At 48.1% G+C, this 21,289-nt stretch overlaps 1 protein-coding gene across 4 annotated transcripts in view; it reads right to left on the reverse strand.

Moving 5' to 3' along the window:
• The window catches only part of aatkb (apoptosis-associated tyrosine kinase b), a 384,531-nt gene that overhangs the window by 39,550 nt on the left and 323,692 nt on the right, over positions 1-21,289 (reverse strand). For all 4 annotated transcript variants that reach the window (XM_063030543.1, XM_063030541.1, XM_063030540.1 and 1 more), the window contains 3 exons: positions 17,288-17,421; positions 11,078-11,162; positions 5,722-5,843 (listed from right to left, as the gene is read on the reverse strand). In XM_063030543.1, the coding sequence (XP_062886613.1) occupies positions 5,722-5,843; positions 11,078-11,162; positions 17,288-17,421 (341 nt within the window). The remainder of the gene's footprint in view (positions 1-5,721; positions 5,844-11,077; positions 11,163-17,287; positions 17,422-21,289) is intronic.

Genomic DNA, 21,289 nt, shown 5'->3' on the forward strand with positions numbered 1-21,289 from the left:
TGCTTCGAGGCTAGAGAGAGTGTGAAGATTACCCCATCCACAGCATTTTTCCTGAAGTTAACTCCTCCAGAATCAACAGATAGCGCCGCCCCCCCCCGAGTCTGAAGGTTGTGAGATCAAATCCCACCCTGAAGACTTCAGCACAGAGAACACAGACCACAGAGTATGTGGAGTGTGAGAGGTTGCAGTTCCTGTTTGAGTATCTGAAGGTGCTGTTCCTCAAGTTCTCGCTGTACTTCAGACCCACGCTCCTGATCTACGGTTACCTAGTACGGGTGGGGGGGGTGGGGTGCAGGTCGCTCGGGGGATCTACTGGTGGGCTTGCTCCAGGGGCTGGCCGAGATAGCCACCCGTGGGTGCAGGCAGCATGGAGTCAAGGGCTCTGTCCGAGCCGACTACCTACCCCTCTTCTGGGATGATGCTTATGCCCGGGTGTCCTTTGGGACAGAGCATGCTATCTCTATGGGTATAGTGGGTGATTTCTGACAACAGGAAGCTGAGTGCTTTGTAGATGAGAGTAACCATATTTTAATTTGAAATTGTTTGCAGTTTTGTGAACCCCTGCTCACTGAACATATTTTGTGTTTGCATAAACTTTTGCATGTCTGTACATTTTCCCCGTGATCATGGGGGTTTCCTCTGGGTGCTCCAGTTTCCTCCCACAGTCCAAACACACACAGGTTAGGGTTGGTGAGTTGTGGGCATGCTGTGTCAGCACCGGAAGCTTGGCGACCCTTGCAGGCTGCCCTGCGCAATCCTCCCTGCTTTGTTCTGACGCAAATGACGCACTTAACTCATATGTTTTGATGTACATGTGACAAATAAAGCTAATTTTCTTTAAATCTTAAGAACAGTGCAGCATAGTACAGATTGTTTGGCTCACAATGTTGTGCCAACCTTTTAACCTACTCCGAGATTAATCTAACCCTTCCCTCCTACATAGCCCCCTCCCTTTTTCTTTCATATACAGTCGACCTTCACTAATCCAACTACCTGTAATCTGGTTCCTTCAATAATCCGGCACTGATTATGCTTAATGTGATCCTTCTGTAATTCGGCATTTTCACTAATCCGGCACTCCTCAGGTCCCAGTGGTGCCGGATTAGTGAAGGTCGACCTGTACATGCCTATGAGTCTCTTCAATGTCCCTAATGGATCTGCTTCTACCACACCTCTAGTAGCACGTTCCACCCTCTCACCACTCTCTGTGCAAAAAAAAACTACCTCTGACATCCCCCTATACTTTCCTTCAACTACCTTAAATTTATGCCCCCTCATATTAGCCATTTCTGCCCTGGGGCAAAGTCCCTGGCTGTCCACTCTATATTTCTTTTCATCTTCTTTACACCTCTATCAAATCACCTCCTTCACTCCAAACAGAATAGCTCTAGCTCGTTTTCTCATAAGACACGCTCTCTCATCCAGTTAGCATCCTGGTCAATCTCCTCAGCACCCTCTGTAAAACTTACACATCCCACCTGACTGAGGCCACTGGCTCCTGAAGGGAGTTCTACCGTGCCAGAGCCGCCATCTTTTGGAAAAGACGTTAACCAAGGACCAGGCTGCCTTACCACGGTGCAAAAGAACCTATGGATATAGCTCGTGTCATGGCGTGCTCACGAAGGACTGGAGCCAGGTGCAGAAGAAGGCAGGATTGCCAGGAAGAGATGGAAACAAGAGGATAAATATTGCAATCAGAGCCTCGGAGGAGCGACTCAGCAACACCATGAGAATTCATCCTCTCCAACACAATGACCACACTCAGGCGCTGAATGAGAGTCGTCTTTAAATAGTCAGAGAATGCGGGGAAAAATGTGCCAGCCTCGATTAACCTCACAACAACACAAGGGCTTAACTACTCTGGTTAAGATATTGATTAGTGAATACAGGTGCTCAAGAACCCGAGAAGCTCAATGCTCTATTGCAAGCCACGGGGCTCATGACATCTTGAGGAAGAGTAAGGGACTTATCCAAGTCTTTACCCCTCACTTGACGCATCCCAACACACATTACCTGGCCGTTATCGCATTGCTCTTTGCCGGAGCGTTAACTGTTAACCGCTGTCTGCTCTGTGGAGTATTTCCAGTGTTTACTGGACTAACCCTGGATGGGACATGGAAGGCACTATAGAAATGCAGGACTTTATTTTGAGGGACTTTGAGCTTTCTGCTTTTTGATGGATAGTTGATGTAAATTTCCTTAACATTATATTCAGCCTAACTCCTAAGATGTAAGAAAAATAAAGTGATGCCAATTTTTGTGATGACGATCGGTGACAATTCCATGACTAATAAACACTTATCGACAAGCAATGTGGAAAACTGTTTATTGGATCATCTGCCACTTTGCTACTTCGAATATCTTGTGTTGCGTAACTGGCTGTCTTAACCGCAGTGGGAGTTCTTTGTTCAGCCTCTCAGGCATAGAGTCAGAGAGCACCAAAGCACGGAAACAGGTTCTTCAGCCCATTTAGTCTGTACCAAACTGCTACTCTGCCTAGTCCCATTGACCCACACCTGGACCAAAGCCCTCCACACACCTCCCATGCGCCTATCCAGATGTTGCAATCGAACCTGCATCCACTGTTTCCACTAGCTCATTCCACACTCGAGTTTACACTTACCCTCTCAATACCCCTCACTGAACATTGATAGACCATTGCATTCAAATAGATTTACACCTTCATCCCATTTGCTCACCTTTGCTCCAGGCGCCCCACCACGCTCTAACCAAACAGAAGCATCCATTGCTGGCTGGCCAGTTGTCACTGGTGGGAACGTGCAGAAGTCCCCAACAGTTGACAGGTTGAGCGAGCCAGGGCTTTTCTCTTTTGGCTGAGGAGGTGGAGAGGCAACTTGATGGAAGTGTATAAGATTGTAGGCTGCTGCACTGTTCAACGTTCCTTGTTTCGAGGGTAAATGTGAGAAGTTTCTGGGTGCTGGCAATGTAAATGTTTTTGCAGTTTTGGGAAGAGAGTCTTGGAGTTATACGGCCCAATTTGTCCATGCTGACCCAAGGTGCCTTGCAGGGCCAGTCCTATTTTCCTGTACTGCATTCGGTCTCTATGACTCTAAAGCAAGGGTTCCCAACACTTTATATGCCATGGACTCATACTGAGGGGTCCGTGAACCCCAGGTGGAGAATCCCTGGTCTAAACCATGTGTCTGTCTGAATTCCTTTTAAATATTGTTAAGTACGTCCTCCACCTACCACTTCCCCTGGTAGCTTGTCCCATATACTCACTACCGTCCATACCCCTCCAGTCCCCTTTAAATCGTTTCCCAATCACCTGAAACTTACTGTACTGTGTAGATAGATTTAGCCAGGGTGCCGAAGACTTTTGCACAGTACTGTATTTGTCAATGTGGAAAAGGTCTATGTAAATCTGGTGGGAGCAAAGGATCACACACAAAATGCTGGAGGAACTCAGCAGGCCAGGCAGCATTCATGGAAAAGAGTAAACAGTTGACGCTTCGGGCTGAGACCCTTCAGCAGGAAGACCCTTCCTGGCCCAAAACATCGACTGTACTCTTTTCCATAGATGCTGCCTGACCTGCTGAGTTCCTCCAGCATTTTGTGCGTGTTGCTTGGATTTCCTGCATCTGCAGATTTTCCCTTGTTTGCGGGAGCATAGGATGTTGGGAATGGCGAGGGTGGAGCGCCTCGGGAGGGGTGTGGGACAGGTGCACAGAAGGATTGCGAGGGGCGGGTGCAGATTCACCAAGCCCTGAAACACCAGGCAAGGTAATTTGATTCCAAACAATTGTTTTATCGATCAATACAGAATGGCTCTCTGGTGCTTCCTGCTCCCTCCCCAGTCCCTTCCTCTTTTCCCAACCATGATTTCCCTCTCACCACTCCCTTCACACTCTCAATCCACAATAGAAGCCCGTATCAGAATCAGGTTTATCATCACTCACATACGTCATGAAATTTGTTCTTTTTTGTGGCAGCAGTACAGTGCAAGACATAAAATTACTACCGTACTATGCAAACGTCTTAGGCACCCTAGATATATATATGTGACCAAGACTTTTGCACAGTACTTAATGTCTTCAAAACTTAGATTCCCAGACCCGAGGAAAAAGACTGTGACTACCCACCTCATCCAGTTTTGGGCCCCTTATTTAAGAAAGGATGTGCTGACATGGAAGAGGATTCAGAGGAGGTTCAAGAAAATGATTCCAGTGATGAAAGGCTTATCAAATGAGGAACAATTGATGGTTTTGGGCCAGGTCTCACTGAGATTCAGAAGAATGAGGAGGGATCTCATTGAAACCTATTGAATGTTGAAAGGCCTCAGTAGACTGATGTTGAGATGATGTTTTCTGTGGTGGGGAAGTCTAGGACCAAAGGATACAGCCTCAGAACAGAGGAGCGTCCGTTTAGAACGGGGATGACGAGGAATTTATTTAGCCGGAGGGTGGTGAATCTGTGGAATTCATTGCCACAGGTGGCCGTGGAGGCCAAGTCATTGGGTGCACTTAAGATAGAGGTTGACAGGTTCTTGATTAGTCAGGGCGTGAAAAGTTATGGAGAGAAGGCAGGAGAACGGTGTTAAGAGAAGAATAGATCAGCCATGATGAAATGGCGGAAGAGATCCAATGGGCCAAATGGCCTAATTCTGCTCCTATATCTTATGGCCTTATGGACTATCTATGCCCTTCATGATGTTTTAAGCTTAATCTTGAGCTTCAAACGTTCTTGGAAATTGGTTTGGTAAATGGCTCCTATGGTTCTGGAAGTTGGAATGTCTCAGGCTGGTTTGAAGGAGGAACATCCTTGGGTACAGTATTAGGAATGAGGAAGGTCCCCAGGTTTTATGAATATGAGATGTTCTCCGATATTGGGAATGAAGAAGGTTCCCCGAGGATAAAAATATGGAACTTCATTGGGCAAAATGGTAGAAAATTCTCAGCTATTTTAATGTAGGAATATGGACGGTTTCCTGGTAATGGAAGGGTGGAATGTTTCTCAGTGTTAGGAAAATAAAAAGTTCCCAGGTTTTGGGAACTCCAGAGGGCCCCAGCTACTGGGAGTGTGGAATATTTTCAGGTGTTGGGAACATTGAAGACTGAGGTACAATAGCCATGGGCACTAGCCTCCTCATCATCGAGGAAAACTTCAAAAGGTGATGCCTCTTAAAGGCAGCATCCCTCACCACTCAGCACATGCCCCCTTCTCATTTCTACGATCAGGGAGGAGATTGAGCAGCCTGAAGATGCACACTGAACATTTTAGACACAAGTTCTTCCCCTCTATCATCAGTCCATGAACTCCACGTTACTGTTTTTGCTCTCTTTTTGCACAACTTTTTAAATATATTTCTTATTGCAACTTATGGTAACTTCTTATGAATTTCACTTTACTGATGGGACAAAACAACAAATTTCACAACATGTCAGAGATCATAAGCCTGATTCTGATTCTGTATTGGGACTCTGGAATATTCCTGGGTATTGGAAAAATCAAAAGCTTCGGGGTCTTAGAAGTAGGCAAGGTTTTCAGATGGTTGACATTTACTGGGTACTGGGAGCATGGATCTTTTCTGACTACAGTATTGGGAACATGGAATTGTCCCTGGGATTTGGGAATAAGGCACTGGCACCTCCTCCATCTGGGAGAATTATGGAGTTTTTTCAGAAGTACATCCATGCACAGTTTTCCGATATCTGTCTGCAGTCAGTGCGCAGGACAGTGCAATTCTCACTGCTTGCTCACCAGATATTACTAATCTTGGTTTGATGCACCACCAGCAGGTTGCCATGAACTTCGTCGATGAGCTCAGGTGCGATCCAGCGCAGCGGAATCCAGTGCTGGTCAGGGGTTACCAAGTAATCTTTCTGCCGAAAGAAAATATCAGAAATACAACAGTCTCACCAATCAGCTCCAAGAATCACACAAAAAAATAATCACCACAGAGACATTCATTTGGAACAACAGCTGTTTTCAATTAAACATTAGTCACTAAACTTATTTCCTTTGGAGTTTTACACTCCACTTGGTAATTCAGAGGCTGGGGATTTGTTAATTGTTTATTACAGATCTCAAAATAACACAGAGTAGTGGGTGTGTGGGACATGCTGCTGGTAGTGCTGATAGAGGCTGATACATTAGGGAAGTTTAAGAGACTCTTAGACAGGTACATGGAGGGCTACGGGGGACAGAAGGGTTAGATTGATCTTGCTGTGGGTTAAAGGGTCACCACAACATCCTGGGCTTAAGGGCATATACAGTGATATACTGTTCCATGTTTTATGAGAAGTGGCCACAAAAGCACACCAGGAATAACTGATGCCTTGAATTTTCTTTGTCAGTGTCTAATTCCAGCTCAAGGAACTGAGGAATTTTGGGAGGTCAGGAGAACGAAGGTGAGGTTAAAGTTCAGCCTTGATCCTTCTAGATGCTGGCGTAGATGCAAAGGCCTCACTGAGCCATTCTTGCTTCCATTCCATACATTAAATCCTGCTTTAGATTTTGTCTCAGTTTTCTTCTTCCTCTCTTTCAACTTTCTGAACGCCCTTTCCATTCACCTGAATAGAAGTGCGACCCCGGCCCTGTGACATCTACCTCGATCGTGGCCATCTTCACACAGGAAGGAAGGCTGGTGGTTTTGTTGGGGGGTGGGGTCGCAAGGGGCATAGATAATGTAAATGGCAACGGTAGTGTAGCAGCTTCCTGTAAAGAACATGTATGCTCTCCCGTGACCACGTGGTGCGCTGGTTTGCTCACACATCCCAAAGACGTACGGGTTAGGCTTAGTACGTTGTGGGCTGGCATTGTTTGCGCTGGAGGCATGGTGACACTTGCCGTCTGCCCCCAGCGCACCCTCAACTCAAATGGCACATTTCACCGTATGCCTCGACGTACATCTGACAAATAAAGCCAATCTTTAATCTATAAGCTCCATCCCAGGATAGGGGAGTCTAAAATTAGAAGGCATTTAAGATGACAGGAGGAAAAATTTAAAAGGGCTCTGAAAGCAACATTTCTTCCACAGGTGCTGGTGGGTGTATGGACTAAGCTGCCAGAGGAAGCTATAGATGCAGATACTTGTGTAAAAGACATGGATAAAAAAAATGCCTGGAGAGAAATGGGCAAAATGTAGACAAAAACGATGAGCTCAGGCAGACATCTTAGTTGGCATTGATGAATTGGGCCAAGGGGCCTGTTTCTCTCTGACTTTATGATAGAACTTCCCAGGATTCAGTTTCCCCTGGTGCAGGCTGTTAGCTTTCTCTGACGGACACCACCAGTCTAATCTACCAACACACTCAAGGTGTAGGATGATATAAGACAAAGGAGCAGAATTTGGTCCATTGAGTCTGCTCTGCCATTCAGTCATGGCTGATTTATTTTCCTTCTCAAACCCATGCTTTCCTGCTTTCCTGCTTTCTCCCCGTAACTTTTGATGTTCCTCACCAACAAAATCTCCAGCCTTCCTTTCTGGATCAAGATACCCATCAATGATGAACATATCAACCTCCATTTTAAATATATCCAATGACTTGGCCTGCACAGCCGTCTGTGGCAATGAATTTCATAGAACTACCTCCCTCTGGCATAAAGAATTCCTCTTCATCTCAAATCTAAAGGGATGCCCTTCTATTCTGAAGCTGTGCCCTCGGGTTCTAGACTCTCCAACTAACGGAAACATCCTCTCCACATCCACTCTGTCTCGGCCTTTCAATGTTCAATATGCTTCAATCTCCCTCATTCATCTGAACTCCAGCAAGTGCAGATCCAGAGCCATCAAACACTCCTCATACCCTTAAGCTTTTCATTCCCAGGATCATACCGTCCATGGACTCACTTTACACCGCACGCTGTCGGAGCAGTGCTGCCAGGATAATCAAGGACACGACCCACCCACCCAACACACTTTTCGTCCCTCTTCCCTCCGGGAGAAGGCTCAGGAACTTGAAGACTCATATGGCCAGATTTGGGAACAGCTTCTTTCCAACTGTGATAAGACTGCTGATCGGATCCCGACCTGGATCTGGGCCGAACCCTCCAAATATCCGGATCTGCCTCTCGGTTTTTTTGCGCTTCCTTACTTTCCATTTTTCTATTTTCTATTTGTGATTTATAATTTAAATTTTAAATATTTACTACCGATTTGTACTCTAGGGAGCGGGAAGCGCAGAATCAAATATCGCTGTGATGATTGTACATTCTAGTATCAATTGTTTGGCGACAATAAAGTATGAAGTGTAAGTATAACGTAAATATCCTCTGGGCCCTCTCCAATGCCAACCTATTTTTTCTTAGATACAGGGCTTAAAACTGCTCACAATACTCCTAATGTGGTCTGACCAATGCCTTATAAAGCCTCAGTATTACATCCTTGCTTTTATATTCTAGTCCTCTTGAAATAAAAGCTAGCATCGCATTTGGAGAAACTGCTTTATGGGCCACAGTGGGAATTGAGCCTGGGTTGCTGGTACTGTAAAACGTTGTGCTAACCACTATGTTACCATGCTGTCCCAATGAAGGAACAATTAGCTTTATTTGTTACATGGACATTGAAGCATACAATGAAATGTATCATTTTGAGTCAGATCCGTGAGGACTGGGCTGGGAAGTGTTGCCATGCTTCCATATTTCCGACACGGTGTTCACTAACCTGTACGTCCTTGGACTGTGGGAGGGAACCGGGGCATCTGGAAGAAATCTACATGGCCATGGGGAGAACATACAAACTCCTTATGGTCAGTGGCAGAAACGGAACCCCAATCAGTGTTCACAGGCACTGCAAACCGCTACGTGGCCGCGCTGCCAAATGTTACTAAAGTGCCCACAAGATGTCCACCTGCCTTGAGACAGATACTAACCTGCAAGACTTTAACTGCATTCACCTTGGACAATGAACGACTTCTCATGCGCTCTTGCGTCCTCTATAAGGGTACCCAGAACTGGTCTTTCAGTGACCCACTGACGACAGCAGAGAGAAAAGGAACCATCTAGCATCACAAAGCCTGACTGCATCCACAGAATCCTTAACAATCGTTCAAAGTTCTGACCCCACCACAGCATCACAAGTCTTCAATGTACAATAATGTGGGAAATTGAATGTTCGAAGTTCAAAAAGTTTGAAGTGAATTTATTATTGAAGTACATATATCTCACCCTGAGATTCACTTCTTGTAGGAATTCACAGTAGAACTAAGAAGTACAATAAAACTTATAAAAAACAACATACAAAGACTGACAAACAACCAAAAGAAGACAAACTGTGCAAATTAAAAAAGAAAGTTAATAAATAACACTGAGAACATGAGCTGTAGAGTCCTTCAAAGTTAGTCTGTAGGTTGGGGAATCTGTTCAGAGTCGTGCTGAGTGGCGGTTCAGGAGCCTGATGGTTGAAGGGTTAAAACTGTTCCTGAACCTGGTGGTGTGGGACCTAAGGCTCCTGTACCTTCTTCCCAATGGCAGCAGCAAGAAGAGCATGGCCTGAACGATGAGGGTCCTTCATCTTGGATGCTGCAGTGTTCCTTGCAGTTGTGCTCAACGGTGGGGGAGGGCTTTCCCTGCGGTGAACTGGGCTCTGCAAACACGGATCTCTAGTTGAAGGAAGTACATATGGCTGATGCTGAGGAGGCAGGACCAGGGGTTCAGCTGAACACGGGAAAGGTGATGTTCAGTGACAAAAATTGTCGGTTCCAATCCAGAGAAAGCTCTGGAATGAAGAAATGGAGGAAGAGACGGTAAAGAGAAAGGCAGGCGCACCAGTAAGATTGAAAGAGTACAGTGAACATTTACAAGGATTGGAGCTGAGTTATAAGGAAAGGCTGAATAGGTTAGGACTTTATTTCCTGGAGTGCAGGAGAATGAGGGAGAATTCAATGGAGTATATTGTATACAAAATCATGTGGGGCAAATCCAAGCAGGCTTTCTTCACTGAGAGTGAGTGAGACTAGAACTAGAGGTCATGGTTTAAGGATGAACGGTGAAATGTTTAAGAAGAACCTGAGGGGAAACTTCTTCACTCAGAGGGTGGTGAGAGTGTGGAACCAGCTGCCAGTGAAAGTGGTGAGAGTGTGGAACCAGCTGCCAGTGAAAGTGGTGAGAGTGTGGAACCAGCTGCCAGTGAAAGTGGTGGAATGTGGTTCGAGTTCAACATTTAAGAGGAATTTGGATAAATACTTGGATGAGGGCGGTGTTTGTGGAGGGCTATGGTTCAGATGCAGGTTGATGGAACGAGGCAAGTTAATAGTTTTGCACAGACTAGATGGGCTGAAGGGCCTGTGTCTGGGCTGAAGTGTTCTCTCGACTTTGTAACTTTGATACTGTTGTGTATTTGTTATTTCAGTAATGTTTGAGTAATATTGTAAATACAATGTTTGAGTAAGGATTCTTTATTTTAAATAATTCATTACGGGTTACACGTAAAAATACGTGAATTGCATATGTCATGACGCTACCACATGATTCCGTGTGTGCGCTTTGCTTAAAGTAAAAAACAAAGTTAGATGCATTCGTGGCTCCCTTGTTTTCTTTTTCATTAGTTTTTATGTTTCGGAGCAACAAAATGTAACAGGGTCCTTCCCTGTGTGCCCATGAGCGCCAGTTACTCGAGGAGTGGGTGGGCATAGCGGGTACCAAAGACAAAGTAAAAATAAGTAGATTTTATTATCAAAGCACATGTATGTCACCAGATACAACTCTGAGATTTATTTTCCAACAGGAATAGTCGGCAAGTCTATAGAATAGTAACTACAGCAGGATCAATGAAAGATCAACCAGACTGCAGAAGGCAACAAAATGTGCAAATGTATATATAAATAAATAAATAACAATAAATAATGTGAACATGAGATAAAGAGTCTTTAATGTGAGATCATTGGTTATGGGAACATCTCAATGACGGGGCAAGTGAGTGTAGTTATCCCCACTGGTTCAGGAGCCTGGTGGTTGAGGCGTAGTAACTGTTCTTGAACCTGGTGGTGTGAGTCCTGAGACTCTTGTACCTTCTACCTGATGGCAGCAGTGAGAAAAGGGCATGGTGACTCTACCTCCACTTTGATCTCACAGGTCCAACCTGGTCCCTCTTCACTACTGCCTCTCGTCTACTTACCTTGTACTTGTTGTGAGACAGGCCATAGTCTCCGATTTTCACGGTCAGGTCCGTCGACAGCAAGCAGTTACGCAGCGCCAGGTCACTGCAGGGAGGAGAGGCACAGGCATTACTGGACAGCATTTGCAAACAACTTCCACTGACTTGAGCGAGGTTGTCTTGCCCTGCCTTCACCCAAGTAGTCATCAACTAAACAACCAGTACGAAACAGACAAGCAGGAGAGAAGGCCATGTATTTCTGTATAGCTTTCATAACCCTTTCAGCACAGCCCAAAGCTGATCGAGTACCTCAAGTGTCCAGCCGAATAGAGCTGCAGATTTGTGACAGTGAAGGAGGAGGCCATTTAGCCCATCACGCTGTGCTGGATCCCTGTAGAGCTCTCCTTCGTCTGTAGCCTTATAAATTATTTTCCTTGGTCCTATCTAATTTTTCTGGAAACCCCCCGAGGGATCCTGATTCCACTGTCCCTGACAGGTAGTGATCACCACTCTCTGTGTGTGAAAAGCTCCCTTAACATCTCCCTCGTACCTTTTGCCCAGTGTTTTAAGCCTCTGCCTTCTCTGGTCCTTGAACTATAAGCTGATGGGACAACATCTCCCAATTTAGCCTGTCATGACCTAACCCAGCTTTGTCAAATCTGCTGTTAACCTCCCGTGAATCTCGGCCGGACTCTCCAGCACCAGCACGCCCTTTCTTAGATATGGGGCCCAAAAGTGCTCACATGATCCCGTTGGCTAACCCTGGCTCACAGTCTACGCTCTCCTGCTTCAACAGCTCTCTCTCTGACCCTGCTCATCTCTCCCATGGTCTGCACGTTCCAGTACATATATTTCACTATTTCAGTGGCTATATTTCATTAGAGCTTGAGGAGATTTGGTACGTCACTAAAGACCTCAGCAAACGTTTATGGACATACCATGGAGATCCTTCTAACCAGTTGCATCACTGTCTGACGGGGAGGGGCCACTGCACAGGGTGAGAAAAAGCCGCAGAGGGTTGTCAGCTGAGCCAGGTCCACCACGGGCACTAGCCTCCCCACCATCGAAGACATCTTCGAAAGACGATGCCTCAAAAAGCCCTCATTAAGGAAGCCACCACATCCAGGACATGCCCTCTTCTCACTACTACCATCAAGGATGAGCCACAGGGGCCCGTAGTCACACACATTCAATGTTTTAGGTACAACTTCCCTGCCACCGGATTTTTGAATGGACAATGAATCCATGCGCACTAGCTCTTCATTTTGCTCGCTATTGGCACTACTTATTTAATGTTCTTTGTATGTATTTCTTATGATTTATAGTATATTTTATGTACGGCAGTATACTGCTGCAAAGCAACACATTTCACGACACACATCAGTGATAATAAACCTGATTGGTCCTGCTCTGTGACACAGTGCACACTGGGTAACGTCCCATTAGGCAAGACGAAACACTTCCCAGAGAGAGAGGGAGAGAGAGAGAGAGAGAGAGAGAGAGAGGAAGGAGAGAGAGAGAGAAAGAGAGAGAGAGAAAGAGAGAGAGAGAAAGGAGAGAGAGAGAGAGCGAGCGAGAGATACAGAGACAGAGAGATAAAGAGAGACAGAACGAGCAAGAGAGCTGTGGAGAATGCCCGGCGCCTCGCTGTCTGGTGGGAGAGGTGAGTGGTCAGCCACTACAACAAAATCACTGATGCTGGAGCTGTTAGCTTCACTCCGTCAGCATCAGGATATTGTTGCAGGGAGCGACCAGGAGGTCTGCAGAGGCTTCGTCATCGGCAAGGACCGGGGGGAGCGACGTGGAGCGGGCAAGGAACGGTGAGGGGTGGGGGGCAGAGAAGGGGATGGGAAGGGGAACTAGTGAGGAGCGGGCGATAGGGGAAGGTGCAGAAGGTGGAAGGGGGGTATGGGAGGATGGGGTGTGGGAGAGGGGACAGAAGGAGGGATGGGGTGTGAGTCGGAGAAGAGGGAGGACAGGGTGTGAGAGACTGTTTGGAGGTGCACAGGGGAGGGAAGCATCAGCGACCCAGATGCAATCCCCATCGCTGTCTACAAGGAGCTTGCATGTTCTTCCCGTGACCACGTGGGTTTCCTCCGGGTGCTCCAGTTTCCTCCCACAGTCCAAAGACGTACAGGCTAGTAGGTTAATTGTCACATGGATGTAATTGCCTGGCAGCATGGGCTCGTTCAGCCAGAAGGGCCTGTGATCATGCTCTAGATCTAAATAAGCATTGATTTGAGATGCGGTGTGGTGCAAATTGGAGAATGGGAAGGTAGAGAAGGCAGACGAGGTGTGGTGGGGATATTGGAGGAAAGGAAGGGGTTAAGTTGGAGAGGACAGAGAGGATCAGTGGAAGAGTGTAGGATAGGAGGAGGGGGCAGGAACAGTGAGCTGGGGGCAGGAGAGGCAGGGGAGATCATGTGGGGAGCAACGAATTGGGGTGGTTTGGGAAGTGGGGAGAATGGGGTTGGGGGGGAGAGGGAGGGAGATTTCAAAGGAGTGTCTACAAAAAGATAATGGCTTCAGAGGTGAGCAGTTATCTCATCCTGTTATTCTGCTGCCGGAAAAACAAATCCAACTAACCACGTCATGGGAAACAAGAGCAATTATTATTTCCAAGAAGAGGCAGGAAAATAAACGTTTGTCAAACTTTGTTAATTCACGCAGCAGAACCCAGTAAATGGTCATTTCTCCTGACCTAATCAAGAAACTCAACAGTAAAGTCAGTGTACTAGTTGCTGCCCAGGGTCATTATTGTGCCCAACATACCCTCTACTGTTTCAAGACGCATTTTAAGCTGATTTAAGTCTCTGCTCCTATGTCTTAATGTCCAAAGGTCTAAAGTCTTCTCCCTCTGTCAGGATGAGAGCTTCATCATGTCGATATTCACAACGAGGCCAAGCTAACCAGGTTACTGGTCAGCAGGAGATTGTTGCCTGTTGGGATGTGAGAAGCACCTTTAGAGGTAGGGGGGAGTTCTCCCTGGGGCTGGTTGCGGTGGGAATGGGGCGGGGAGTGATCCGTGGGCGAAGGTTGAACCCAGGGCACGGTGAGGTACTCCGTCCCCGAGGCAGCGAGGACTGCAGATGCCGCTGCTGGAGCCTTGGGCACGACAGCTGCTGAGCTGCATTGGAGCCTGAGAAGATCCGGTATCTCTCCAAATGTCTACGGATGTATGGTGGACAGCCTTCGTTGCATCACAGCCTGCTACAGAGGCTCCAATGCACAGGGTTGACAGAGGCTGCAGAGCGTTATATACTCAGCCAGCTTCATCATAGGCACAACCCTCCCGACCACCGAGGGCGTCTTCAGAAGGTGGTGCCCCATGAAAGCGGCAACCATCATCAAGGACCCCCACTATCCACAAAATGCCCTCTTCTCATTGCTACCACTAGGAAGGAGGTACAGGAGCCTGTAAGCCCACTCTCAATGTTTCAGGAACAGCTTCTTCCCCTCCTCCACCAACTTTCTGAACGGTCCATGAACCCGTGAACTCTACCTCATTATTTCTCTCTTGGACTATTTATTAATTGTATTTTCTATTGCAATTTATAGTCATTTTTTAATGGTTTGCTTTGCTCTGCTGCCACATAACAACAAACTTAGACCGCAGAATTGGGCTACTTGGCCCATCAAGTCTACTCCCCAGTTCCATCATGGCTGATTTATTATCCCTCTCAAATCCGTTCTCCTGCTTTCTTTGATGCTCTGACTAATCAAGAACCAATTAACCTCTGCTTTAAATAAACCCAATGTCTTCGCCTCCACAGCCATCTGTGGCAATGAATTCCACAGATTCACTGGCCCCTGGCTAAAGAAATCCCTCCTCATCTCTGTTCTAAATGGACGTTGCTCTACTCTCAACACTATCTGTCCCTCCACCTATTTTCGTACCATCTGTAAACTTGGCTACAAAGCCATCAATTCTGTTATTGAAATCATTGACATATAATATGAAAGGAAGTGGTCCGAACACCAAACCCTGTGAAGCACCACTAGTCAACCAAAATAGCCCCCCTTTATTCCCACTCTTTGCCTCCTGTCAGTCAATCTTCTATCATATTCATGATAGACCGTTTCCTGTAATACCATGGGCGCTTGTCTTGTAAAGAAGCCTCATGTGAGGCACCTTGTCAAAGGCCTTCTGAAAATCCAAGTAAACAATATCCACTGACTCTCCTTTGTCTATCCTGCCTGTTATTTCCTCAAGCAAAAAAATTACATGACAACTGACTCTCACAGCTATCTGGACTATTCCTCTTCTCACCCTGTCTCTTGCAAAAACGCCATCCCCTTCTCGCAATTCCTCCGTCTCCGCCGCATCTGCTCTCAGGATGAGGCTTTTCATTCTAGGACGAGGGAGATGTCTTCATTTTTTAAAGAAAGGGGCTTCCCTTCCTCCACTATCAACTCTGCTCTTAAACGCATCTCCCCCATTTCACGTACATCTGCTCTCACTCCATCCTCCCACCACCTCACTAGGAATAGGGTTCCCCTGGTCCTCACCTACCACCCCACCAGCCTCCGGGTCCAACATATTATTCTCCGTAACTTCCGCCACCTCCAACGGGATCCCACCACTAAGCATATCTTTCCCTCCCCCCCTCTCTCTGCATTCCGCAGGGATCGCTCCCTACACAACTCCCTTGTCCATTCGTCCCCCCCATCCCTCCCCACTGATCTCCCTCCTGGCACTTATCCGTCTAAGCGGAACAAGTGCACCACATGCCCTAACACTTCCTCCCTTACCACCATTCAGGGCCCCAAACAGTCCTTCCAGGTGAGGCATCACTTCACCTGTGAGTCGACTGGGGTGATATACTGCGTCCGGTGCTCCCGATGTGGCCTTTTATATATTGGTGAGACCCGACGCAGACTGGGAGACCGCTTCGCTGAACATCTACGCTCTGTCCGCCAGAGAAAGCAGGATCTCCCAGTGGCCACACATTTTAATTCCACATCCCATTCCCATTCTGACATGTCTATCCACGGCCTCCTCTACTGTAAAGATGAAGCCACACTCAGGTTGGAGGAACAACACCTTATATTCCGTATGGGTAGCCTCCAACCTGATGGCATGAACATTGACTTCTCTAACTTCCGCTAGGCCCCACCTCCCCCTCGTACCCCATCTGTTACTCTTTTTTATGCACACATTCTTTCTCTCACTCTCCTTTTTCTCCCTCTGTCCCTCTGAATATACCTCTTGCCCATCCTCTGGGTCACCCCCCCCCAGTCTTTCTCCCTAGGCCTCCTGTCCCATGATCCTCTCGTATCCCCTTCTGCCTATCACCTGTCCAGCTCTTGGCTCTATCCCTCCCCCTCCTGTCTTCTCCTATCATTTTGCATCTCCCCCTCCCCCTCCAGCTTTCAAATCCCTTACTCACTCTTCCTTCAGTTAGTCCTGACGAAGGGTCTCGGCCTGAAACGTCGACTGCGCCTCTTCCTATAGATGCTGCCTGGCCTGCTGCGTTCACCAGCAACTTTGATGTGTGTTGCTTGAATTTCCAGCATCTGCAGAATTCCTGTTGTTTACATGACATCTGATTTTGTTTCTGATTCACACCAAGTGTTGGAGAAACTTAGCGGCCGGGTAGCATCTGTGGAGAGTAGTGGGCAGTTGGCATTTGGGGTTGAGATCTTATATCTGTCCAGTTGAAGGTACTTGATCTAAAACGCAGACTCTTCATTTCTCTCCACAGATGCTGCTGATCGATATCCTGGCTCTCTGCCTGAGGACATCACTCTGTTGATTCAGCTTTGGTACAAACTGTGATAAGTGGCAGATTTATTCAATACGAACAAGGCCACACTGACTTCTGTACAGTTCCCCTGAAAAAATCGAGTAAGTGTCCCAAAGGGCAAGGATCAGAATGTAAGCGCTAGGAGAGTCAAAAACCTGACCTGCCTTAAAAACTGAACATTTAATTGTGTTACTGAGAGTCTATGGAGGGCAGTCCTCTCCCTCCCTGTGTTCACAGTTATGGAGCACAGTCCTCTTCCTCCCTGTGTTTACAGTTATGGAGCACAGTCCTCTTCCTCCCTGTGGATATAATTATGGAGGGCAGTCCTCTTCCTACCTGTGGATATAATTATGGAGGACAGTCCTCTCCTTACTTATGTTTACGGTTATGGAGAGCAGTCCTCTTCCTACCTGTGGATATAATTATGGAGGACAGTCCTCTCCCTACCTGTGCTTACAGTTATGGAGGGCAATCCTTTCCCTACCTGTGGATATAGTTGTGCTTGTGTAGGTGCTGGAGTCCGGATGTAAGTTCACACGCCATTCTCTGCAGGGTCGTGGGGTCGGGGGCCAATTCGTCCGCAGTGTTGTGGGTTCTCAGGTAACCCTTCAAGTCACCCTTTAACACAGTGCAGACAAGGGTTAGCAATAAAAGGTACAGAGTTAGGCATTCTACTAACCCCTTAGAAGCCAGAAATACCTTGGGCCAGCACAGATCTTCACGATTAATAACATCAATGTTTCCACTAATATTTTTTACAGCTGTGCCAACCAACAGAGCAGGCAGTTTATACGCAGCCTGAAAACTGCATGCAATTTAAATTTTTTTTCTGCGATGTGCATACTATGAATACTTAGAATGAAAACTGAAAAATCACATGCTTTTGATCTTATTCATTAATTGAGAGGTGTAATGAAATAAAATACAACAAAGAAAATCCTTCACATTTGGTAAATTCCTTCTCATCTGTCTTTATTCCAGCTGTGTGGCAACAAAGGCTATGTGCACGGGTGCATTTTGGTTACTGTGTGGCTGTGTACCCACGCAGCTTAGAGGAAACAGTGAGCACCATCAGTAGTCATAGAGTGATACAGGATGGAAACAGGACTGTAGAACTCAGGCTCATTCTTAAACACTCAGTTGCACTGACCTATATTATTTTTCTATTAACTTCCCCCCACCCCTCCCCGGAGTTTCAACTAATCACAATGGGCAGCTGACTATCAGATAAGCAATGGTTCGGGAATGGGGGCATGTGGAGAGTTGTCTTTCGATTCTCCACAAGGGCTCTCTTTAGTTTGATTGCTCCTGCACGGACAAGTCCCAGGAGCAGATTAAAGAGGAGCCCTCATGGAGAAATAAAGGAGGCGACTGAGAACACCCATCTCCCTGGGAAGGCAGAAGACTGCGAACGTTATCGAACTGGGGACTTTACTCAATGGGTAGCTCCCTCCACTTTTCACCCATCCAACCTCACTCCGACTCCCTCCACTTTACACCCACCCAACCTCACTCCGACTCCCTCCACTTTTCACCCATCCAACCTCACTCCGACTCCCTCCACTTTTCACCCACCCAACCTCACTCCGACTCCCTCCACTTTATACCCACCCAACCTCACTCCGACTCCCTCCACTTTATACCCACCCAACCTCACTCCGACTCCCTCCACTTTTCATCAACCCAACCTCACTCCGACTCCCTCCACTTTTCATCCACCCAACCTCACTCCGACTCCCTCCACTTTTCATCAACCCAACCTCACTCCGACTCCCTCCACTTTTCATCAACCCAACCTCACTCCGACTTCCTCCACTTTACACCCACCCAACCTCACTCTGACTCCCTCCACTTTTCATCCACCCAACCTCACTCCGACTCCCTCCACTTCTCACCCACCAACCTCACTCTGACTCCCTCCACTTTATACCCACCCAACCTCACTCCGACTCCCTCCACTTTTCATCAACCCAACCTCACTCCGACTCCCTCCACTTTTCATCCACCCAACCTCACTCCGACTCCCTCCACTTTTCATCAACCCAACCTCACTCCGACTCCCTCCACTTTTCATCAACCCAACCTCACTCCGACTCCCTCCACTTTACACCCACCCAACCTCACTCTGACTCCCTCCACTTTTCACCCACCCAACCTCACTCCGACTCCCTCCACTTTACACCCACCCAACCTCACTCTGACTCCCTCCACTTTACACCCACCCAACCTCACTCCGACTCCCTCCACTTTTCACCCAACCTCACTCCGACTCCCTCCACTTTTCACCCACCCAACCTCACTCCGACTCCCTCCACTTTTCACCCATCCAACCTCACTCCGACTCACTCCACTTTTCACCCAACCTCACTCCGACTCCCTCCACTTTTCACCCACCCAACCTCACTCCGACTCCCTCCACTTTTCACCCACCCAACCTCACTCCGACTCCCTCCACTTTTCACCCACCCAACCTCACTCCGACTCCCTCCACTTTTCATCCACCCAACCTCACTCCGACTCCCTCCACTTTTCACCCAACCTCACTCTGACTCCCTCCACTTTACACCCACCCAACCTCACTCCGACTCCCTCCACTTTTCACCCACCCAACCTCACTCCGACTCCCTCCACATTTCACCCAACCTCACTCCGACTCCCTCCACTTTTCACCCATCCAACCTCACTCCGACTCACTCCACTTTTCACCCAACCTCACTCCGACTCCCTCCACTTTTCACCCACCCAACCTCACTCCGACTCCCTCCACTTTTCACCCACCCAACCTCACTCCGACTCCCTCCACTTTTCACCCAATCTCACTCTGACTCCCTCCACTTTTCACCCACCCAACCTCACTCCGACTCCCTCCACTTCTCACCCACCCAACCTCACTCCGACTCCCTCCACTTCTCACCCACACAACCACACTCCGACTCACTCCACTTTACACACACCCAACCTCACTCCGACTCCCTCCACTTTTCACCCACCAACCTCACTCCGACTCCCTCCACTTTTCACCCACCCAACCTCACTCCGACTCCCTCCACTTTTCACCCAACCTCACTCTGACTCCCTCCACTTTTCACCCACCCAACCTCACTCCGACTCCCTCCACTTTTCACCCACCCAACCTCACTCCGACTCCCTCCACTTTTCACCCAATCTCACTCTGACTCCCTCCACTTTTCACCCACCCAACCTCACTCCGACTCCCTCCACTTCTCACCCACCCAACCTCACTCCGACTCCCTCCACTTCTCACCCACCCAACCACACTCCGACTCCCTCCACTTTACACACACCCAACCTCACTCCGACTCCCTCCACTTTTCACCCACCAACCTCACTCCGACTCCCTCCACTTTACACCCACCCAACCTCACTCCGACTCCCTCCACTTCTCACCCACCCAACCTCACTCCGACTTCCTCCACTTTTCAACCAACCTCACTCTGACTCCCTCCACTTTACACCCACCCAACCTCACTCCGACTCCCTCCACTTTTCACCCACCCAACCTCACTCCGACTCCCTCCACATTTCATCCACCCAACCTCACTCCGACTCCCTCCACTTTTCACCCAACCTCACTCCGACTCCCTCCACTTTTCATCCACCCAACCTCACTCCGACTCCCTCCACTTTTCATCCACCCAACCTCACTCCGACTCCCTCCACTTTTCACCCACCCAACCTCACTCCGACTCCCTCCACTTTTCATCCACCCAACCTCACTCCGACTCCCTCCACTTTTCACCCATCCAACCTCACTCTGACTCCCTCCATTTTACACCCACCCAACCTCACTCCGACTCCCTCCACTTTACACCCACCCAACCTCACTCCGACTCCCTCCACTTTTCACCCACCCAACCTCACTCCGACTCCCTCCACTTTTCACCCACCCAACCTCACTCCGACTCCCTCCACTTTTCACCCACCCAACCTCACTCCGACTCCCTCCACTTTCACCCACCCAACCTCACTCCGACTCCCTCCACTTTTCACCCAACCTCACTCCGACTCCCTCCACTTTTCACCCACCCAACCTCACTCCGACTCCCTCCACTTTTCACCCACCCAACCTCACTCCGACTCCCTCCACTTTTCACCCAACCTCACTCCGACTCCCTCCACTTTTCATCCACCCAACCTCACTCCGACTCCCTCCACTTTTCATCCACCCAACCTCACTCCGACTCCCTCCACTTTTCACCCAACCTCACTCCGACTCCCTCCACTTTTCACCCAACCTCACTCCGACTCCCTCCACTTTTCACCCACCCAACCTCACTCCGACTCCCTCCACTTTTCACCCACCCAACCTCACTCTGACTCCCTCCACTTTACACCCACCCAACCTCACTCCGACTCCCTCCACTTTTCACCCACCCAACCTCACTCCGACTCCCTCCACTTTTCACCCACCCAACCTCACTCCGACTCCCTCCATTTTACACCCACCCAACCTCACTCCGACTCC

Source organism: Mobula hypostoma, chromosome 22 (genome assembly GCF_963921235.1).
Source record: "Mobula hypostoma chromosome 22, sMobHyp1.1, whole genome shotgun sequence".
Classification (NCBI taxonomy): Eukaryota; Metazoa; Chordata; class Chondrichthyes; order Myliobatiformes; family Myliobatidae; genus Mobula; species Mobula hypostoma.